Below are 8,295 nucleotides of genomic sequence, written 5' to 3' on the forward strand. Positions count from 1 at the left end.
AGCCGCTAGAATGAGAACCACCTCGAGTTGTAAGAACCGCGAGAACTACACCCCACGGAGGGGCGTTCGCCGCGATTTTTTTTTTACAAGTAGATGTGTGCATTATAAACACGGCCGTAAAAAATCACGGCGAACGCCCCTCCGTGGGGTGTAGTTTTTTACACCTCAAGTTTGGTGAAAAAAAAAAGAAAAAAGAAAAAAAAATTAAAAAACACCAAACTTGAGGTGTAAAAAACTACACCCCACGGAGGGGCGTTCGCCGTGATTTTTTACGGCCGTGTTTATAATGCACACATCTACTTGTAAAAAAAAATCGCGCCGAACGCCCCTCCGTGGGGTGTAGTTCTCGCGGTTCTTACAACTCGAGGTGGTTCTCATTCTAGCGGTCCCCTATATATATATATATATATATATATACTTATAAAAACGCCACTAACCACGTCACTCCCACACCGTCCGTTTTAGCAGCACGCCACGTTCTGACACGTGGTACACGTGTTGCATAATGCCTCATCTTCAAGCCCCTCCACATCGTGTGGTCTAAGGACCAACGGGGTGGGTTAGGCAAGCCCCTTCGGCAACCCCTTGCCGCACGACAAAGACCACCGCCACCCTATCGGCAATGAAGATGATGATGTGATTTCGGCGGGCATCTGCCGCAAGCGGCAAAGAGAAGGAAAGATGATGATGTGGGGCCCATACTTTAATCAACCAATAACATGTTTTTGTTTTTTTAAATAGTTTGCCTAATCTAAATTTAGGCATGCACCCCTTGTGATTTTTTAGTAATAGGCAAAAACTTTAGGCAAATTACATGTCACAATTCAATTGGATGGGAGAAAACTTTGCCTAAAGGGGTTAGGCATGCACCCCCTTTACCCTAAGGTAAAAGAACTGAGAAAAAGAACCATAGGATCATTTATAAGGGGACACTCATCTACTCCATCATTTGAACTCCCACTCTCAACCAATCACATTAGGCTATGCGATATGGTTGAGGCCCATCCTTGGAGATGATCCGCCACGTAGATCAGGTGTGAGGATGAGGCAAAGATGATGAGGGTAGGGAAATGGGGGATGGGCCTAAAATATATATGTTTATGTTGTATGTATAGGTGTGTGAGAGAGAGGGAGGCCCGTCCAAATTTTCGCACCCCGGACGAGCTTGAAGACGGAGGCACGACGACGAAGTGGAGAAAATGGAGAGGGGGCACGACAACGGGACGATCCCCGTACCGTCCAGCCTTATGTCACCTCATCTCATTAAATCACGGGTCACAAGATCAAAGGGGTTGTGGTAGTGCTCTCACTCATCACTTGAATCCCTTTCAATTAAACTAGTTATAAAAACCGTCGCCGTGTTGCGGCGAACTTCTTTTGTTATTTAGTCTGTGTTTATATATGTTTGAAATCACTACGAGCGCGTTGCACACGGAATCGCTGACAAGAATAAAAAGAAAATGTAGAAAAAAAACACTAAAAAATAACCGAAAGAAAATCAACTAAAAAAGTTGTATGGTAATGATGTTGTTCGGTAGAAGCCCGTAGTCAGAGATGTGCAAATAATAATTGGTACCGGTACCGAATTTCCTGAACCCAAAGATCCTAAGTACCAGTTCGGTACTGACGTTTGGCGTTCCTGGTACCGATTCGCTATCGGTTTTTACCTTCATATACCGATAACGTAACCGGTATTTTCAATACCAATACCGATTCGGTATCAGTTGGCACCGAGCTCATCCCTACCCCTGAAAATAAAAAAAATGTACGATACCGTTGGTGTTCGTATGGTACCTGCGATCAGGGATGAGCAAATGGTACTGGGTAGCATTACCAAATTTTATAAAAGATTATCAAACTCAATCCGGTACCGACTTTCGGCGTTTTATATACCAGACTGGTACTGTTTTTTTTACCTTCATGTACCGATGACGAACCGGTATTTTCGATATAAGTACCGGTTAACACCAAACTTATTAGACTTAAAAAGTATAGGAGATAATAACAATTATAATATTAAGATAATAAAACTAAAAAAAACTATATATAGTATTTTATTATATGATAGGGCACTGTTCATTTCATTCTGAAATTAATATATACGAGAATATATAAGTACCGGTTAACACCAAACTTATTAGACTTAAAAAGTATAGGAGATAATAACAATTATAATATTAAGATAATAAAACTGAAAAAAAAACTATATATAGTATTTTATTATATGATAGGGCACTGTTCATTTCATTCTGAAATTAATATATACGAGAATATATAGGAGAATTTAAAAAATAAATTAAATCCACCAATCACATCTTGCTTTTTTTCACCCATCACGCACAAATTCGTGAATCCACAAAAGCCACCATACCAAATGATCACTTGAGTTGAAGCAAAACCCGGCGAACCCATAGGTCCATCACCAAAGTGCCCTTCCCCCTAATAAAATTAAAAAAAAAAAAGTTATCCTTTGTATAATTTTTTCAAAATGGTTACATTTTTTTCAATAAAAATAATAAAGTAGGTTTTTTTTTGTTGATGGGAAAAATGAGAGGGAGGTTTAATCGGAGGTGGAAGAGTCCCTCTGAAGAATCGCCGGAAATTAATCGCTGACAACCAAATGAAAAAGAGGAAGAAGAAGGTGGTGGGTCTAAACCCTCCTAACTCTTCAATTTTACAGCAGCTGAATTGCAAATGGCGTATGAGGACGCTTGGCGTGTCTGTCATCCCGATTTCAAGCGCCCCTTCTCTTCTCTTGAAGATGCTTGTGAGAGGTACAATTTCCCCTCCCCCTATGGGACTCAACAAATATCATACATTTTTTTCACGAGTTAAAAGCCATTTTAGTCCATTTGGTGGTTTGAGTCATTTTAAAGATTTCATTTTTTCGCATGTGGGTCTAAAAAGGTTTCACCGTTGCCATTTTAGTTCATCGGGTTAACTTCATCTATTTTTTCTGTTAACGAGAAGGGCAATTCGGTCATTTTATATGGCCGAATTGCCATTCCAGTTAACAGAATTACATATAAAATAACCAAATTGCCCATCTCGTTAACAGAAAAAATGGATGAAGTTAACCCAGTGACTAAAATGGCAACGGTGAAACCTTTTTGGACACTCAGGCGAAAAATAAAACATTTGTACTAAACTGACAAAATGAACCAAACCACCGTATGGACTAAAATGGCATTTAACTCTTTTTTCACTTTATGGCTGTTTGAATGTAACAACAACATATTAGAATGGTCACAATTGAGGATTCACTTTATTTGTTTGTGTCAAGATGATAAAAGATAGATAGATCAGCACTTAGTACAAGTAGTAGACTTATGTTTTATTATACTTACAGTAGGTCCAGCTCTGATTAGTTTATTAAACTGTTGCACCATCATTCATTCATTTATGCCATGTTATATTTGAGTGTTTTAGCATATGTTAACATATAAACTTCTCTTGTTTTGTGTTTTACAACCTACAAGTGTTTTTGCTAAACATGCGCCTCCTGCGTTGCACGTTGCCTCTGGTGACTTATCGCCTCAGGCTTTGTTGATATTGTTTCACTTGATAAACACGGGCCGTACTGAACAAATATTCATTTTTGACTAGTTACCCACCTGACATTCTTAACCTACCATCTTTTTCTCGTTTACGATCTCATTATTGTAGTTTCTAGACCGCTTAGCTTTTTAGATGTTAGAACCTTTCATGTTAAAGGTTCTGTTATATGCAAACCACAAAAATGTTTAGACCTAGGTTGCTTTGAGCCATAGTTATCAATAACAAGCGTAATGATCGCTATAGCGCGCTACATAGCGTATAGGTCTAGGCTTGCTATCAGGGTTGCAGATATAGATAGCATCTAGCGACAATTTAGTTTTTTTTTTTTTTTTTTAAATATATATAGCAATTAAATATAGCTATAAAATAGCTGGATTTTAGCTTTTTGTCAAATATATATGTAAAATGGCATATATACATACCAGGGTATTTTGATATAATATACATATAAAAATATTAATTTTTGTTCTAGCGTATCGCTATTTATAAAATACCGTCCGCTATTCATCGCTATTCGCTATGTAACATATAGGTATCTTATCGCTATTTGCCATCATAGTTGTCAATAGCGGCTATAGCGACCATTACAGCGCGCCATGTAGCGAAGCAACCAAGTGTCGCTATTTGGGTCATAGCGACCAATAGCGTGAATAGCGGTAGTTAGTTTTTTTTATGTAAATAGCAATTAGATATAGCTATAAAATAGCTGGATTTATAGGTTTTTGTTAAATATTCATGTAAAATAGCATATATACCAAGGTATTTTGATATAATATACATATAAAAATTTTCAAAATTCTTTTTCTAGTGTATCGCTATAAATAAAATAGCGGTCGCTATTTGTCGCTATTCGCTATATAGCATATAGGTCCCTTTTCGCTATTTGTCGCTATTCGCTATTAACAACTATGCTCGCCGTTAACAACTATGCTTTGAGCTAATGGTACATTTGGGTCATTCAGATTTGTAACTAGATTTGCCACAATAAACAGATCAGACGAGATGTCAAAACAGGTTACTTTCGTACTGGTTGACCTGGATCGTTTTGGTTAATTATTTATTGATATAGCTGCAAGATATGACATGTATTTGAAATGTTTTTTTTTTTTTTGTCTCAATAGGCTGCTACCTTACCATGTGGTAGCAGATTATGAAGCTGAGGAAGATGATAGAATCCTTGATTCGGACACCACAGGCCAAGCGTTATCACGCTCGCAACAATGGGATCTCAACATTGGTAACAAATTAACCGAATTTACTTCAACTTTTGAAAAACAAGTTCTTGCCTTCAATATCATTACCCGAAAACAAGCCATTGGGGAGTTTAGATCAGAAGAAAGGTTATATGTTGAACAGGCTCTCCTACAAGAAGAAAGGCGCGCATTGTTTGAAGCGAGGGTCGAAATGGAAACAAGACAAAAGGCGGGAGCCGCCAGTGTGCACATGGCGGCTATGGCTCGAGCCGAGTCACAGGCTCATGCTGTGATGATGGCTAGGGGACCAATAAGGGCTAGTGCAATGGGAGCTCATGAAGTGGTTGACCAAGAACCCGAAGTCAACCCAGATGAGATGATGAATCGGTGGGAGAATAATAATGTTCAACAAGATGAAAAAGAAGCGTGTGAGGATTTTTTGAATGATGAAGAGAAGGATAATGGAGATATGGGTAGTAGTGTTCAAAGTGACTGGCTTGAAGGTGGTGCATTTGATTTGAACACAAGATAGCTACAATTTTGCTGGTCTCTTTATAATAAAAGACGGTCTTTCTTTTTTTCCTCAAATGTCTTTTTTGGGTTCCTAAGGGTCTCACTTTTTTTTTTGTAGTTGATCATAACCTGAGGGCTGTTTGTTTACCTCTTAATGAGGCTCTTAATGGTTTAGGCGTCTTACTGGTTCAGCACTTAATGGTTCAGACTGTTTGTTTCATGAGCAGATGTTTAAATGGTTCAGACATTTGCCTCTGAATGGTTAATTATTATACAGAGTCTGAATGGTTAAGACCTCTAATCTGAATCGGTCAGACACTTGCCTCTAAATGATAAAACATTATACTGGCTCTTAATGGTTCAAACCTCTTACTGGTTCAACAGTTAATGATTCAGGCGTTTTACTGGTTTAACACTTAACCATTCAGATTTTAGAAGTTGCCAAACAGCCCCTACATGTTTTACACGATTTGAAAACCACACTGTTACTTGTGTATCAAACAGATACCCTTCATTCCTTCGATTAAAAACGCGTTTTGCAATCTATGTTATCAATACAAAAAATAAAGGATGTTTACTTCTAGAAGCACATAGTTTTTGTGAATATAAAAGAACAATTGTATAACATAACCACTTTTATATTGAGACAAATTCCTCATCCATAACATTGACGGTCCCACAGAAACATAAATACGAAGCATCCTTTGAAAACAAACAAAAAGAAACGTAAGAAACATGGATTCACTCTAGAAGCCACCAATCCCTTCTAGATTTTCATTTTTTTAATTATATTTATATCGCTTTCAATTATTATTTTAATATTTTTTCGTCACCAAGTCGACTTTTTGTAGGTCAATTTAACTAACAGACAACCTATTCAATCATCAAGCCTTTGCTGTTTATATACCAACCCTGAAACCGATCACAGCAGCCAGTACGGTAGTAGTTTAACAATTTAATTTGTTTCTAAAGATCACGATAGCATGAGACTGTCCGTTAAGCCGGCTTTGATCTTCTTGGTGTTTGTTTTGGTGACGGGTTTTAGGTTCGAGTCTAATCATCAGACTATGATATTTGCACAAGCGCGACCGCTTTCGCTTGTATCTACCGCAAGTAAGTACTACCCACTCCAAATCTTTTTTTCTTTTTTTCTATAGTTGCTAATTCAAGGGTTGTGTTAAACGTATATCGTCTGTTTTATTTTTACTCGTCATGGCCCTTTTAAGTTGTCAAATCGCTAATATTCTCATGAGTTAACTTCCATTTTGCTCCCTGTGATTTAGTATTTTAACGGTTTTGCCCTAATAGATTAAAAATAGTCATTTTCCTCTTTGATTTTTCTAACTTATCGTCATTTTGCTCTCCGTTTTAACTCAATCCAAAAAATCCATTAACTAGAAGGGTATTTTGGTAATTTTATAGATAAACGCAAGGGCATGTAAGTTTTTTCACCTAAATAAACTTATAACTTGTTTATTTACATGTATATAAGTAATTCTTTTCTCATCCTCATCTTTCCAACCACTCTCTCTACCAGCCACCACCATCCACCACCACCTGCAACTACCACCTGCCGACCATGACTACCGCGACTTCTAATTAAACGTTTTAACTGAGTTAGAGTGAGGGAGTAAACTACTAAAGTACCCCTACTTTTAATTGAATGTTTTAACTGAGTTAGAGCCAGGGAGCAAACTCGCGACAAACTCGAAAGACCAGAGAGGAAAATGACTATTTTTAAACTATTGGAGCAAAACCATTAAAATGACCAAACCATAGAGAGCAAAACGAAAGTTCTCTATTCTCATTATTGACACTAACAGACAAAAAAGATGGTGATACATATTTAGCCAAACCGTAGTTCAATTATAGGTGTTTCTATAACTTGGTCTACCCGAATCTCAAATATGTGGAATGAACAAGTTATAAATTCATTTTTTTGGGTAAAGAGGTATAAACTCATTCAGATGCTTACAATCTTGTAAATGATTTGTAAAAACAAGATATTATTATTACAAGGTATAGTTCAGGATGAGCAACAAGTTGTACTAATTAATATTAGTTTAGTAAATTAACTATAGGATAATGTAATGGAGGTCATCGTAACTATTCTAATGTTCTACTAATGTCACTTGTGTATAAAATTACGCCATTATTATATATTTCATCTAAGCATTTTTAAATTTGATGCTTATATTAATCATATGTCATTTGTTTTTTTTTTTTAATTTGTATAAATGATACAAAAACATACAAAGATCCCGCGTTGACTATTGTAAACGAGTCTGGCATGTGTAGTTTGTCATGTCTATTAAACTAACTTTCGAATTGACATGATTTGTAGGATATGTAAGGGCTTTCGATACGCTGGGAATGATATGTAAATGTTGTGATAGTGTGGGAGGAGACTGCACACGTACATGGAGCGGATCGTGTTCTAATCTCCAATGCATCCCTTGGAGATTACATTAACATGCTACTTGTATTTAATTCTGTAGCGCTTGTAATGATTGTGCCTATTTCTTTTATTCCGAATTAAAGCACAATACAATAGTAGTACATAATTCTTGGTAGTCTCAAAGTTGTTGATTTTAGATAAGCTTGGCAAGACGGATGGGTCAGGCTAACGGGCTAGAATGGTTCCGGACAAATAGGTTGGGCAAAATGAGTATGGATAGAAACGGATGGGTTTTAAACAATATTAAGTTTGGTTTGGGTCGAAAAGAGTTCTTAACAAAATGGTCGTTTCAGAAAAAAAATTTAACAAAATTTGTTTACCCGCTATACAAATTTTGTAACAGTGAGTAGTGACGGATAGAGTTGGCAGCCATGGCGGGTGGTGTCGATGGCCAATGGTGGAGGTGGCCCATTGCTTCCGACGGCGGAGGTGGCGGCACTGGTGTTGGTGTTGGTGGTGGGGGCATCGACAACAAGTAGACGGTGAGATAAACAATACCCTGATAGTGACCCTTTTTGGCCAGTTATATAAATTATGTCCATATTAAATTAGCAAAATCTTGGTAAGGGATAA

The 8,295-nt window shown here is 37.3% G+C and overlaps 1 protein-coding gene across 1 annotated transcript; it reads left to right on the forward strand.

The window, feature by feature from the left end:
• The first annotated feature begins 2,353 nt into the window (after window positions 1-2,353).
• Window positions 2,354-7,845, forward strand: LOC110941869 (BRD4-interacting chromatin-remodeling complex-associated protein). Its single transcript, XM_022183551.2, has 3 exons — window positions 2,354-2,774; window positions 4,680-6,377; window positions 7,609-7,845. The coding sequence occupies exons 1-2, from the start codon at window positions 2,695-2,697 to the stop codon at window positions 5,281-5,283; spliced, it is 684 nt and encodes a 227-aa protein (XP_022039243.1). The 5' UTR covers window positions 2,354-2,694; the 3' UTR covers window positions 5,284-6,377; window positions 7,609-7,845.
• The last annotated feature ends 450 nt before the right edge of the window (window positions 7,846-8,295 follow it).

This window comes from Helianthus annuus, chromosome 8, assembly GCF_002127325.2.
Source record: "Helianthus annuus cultivar XRQ/B chromosome 8, HanXRQr2.0-SUNRISE, whole genome shotgun sequence".
NCBI lineage: Eukaryota > Viridiplantae > Streptophyta > Magnoliopsida > Asterales > Asteraceae > Helianthus > Helianthus annuus.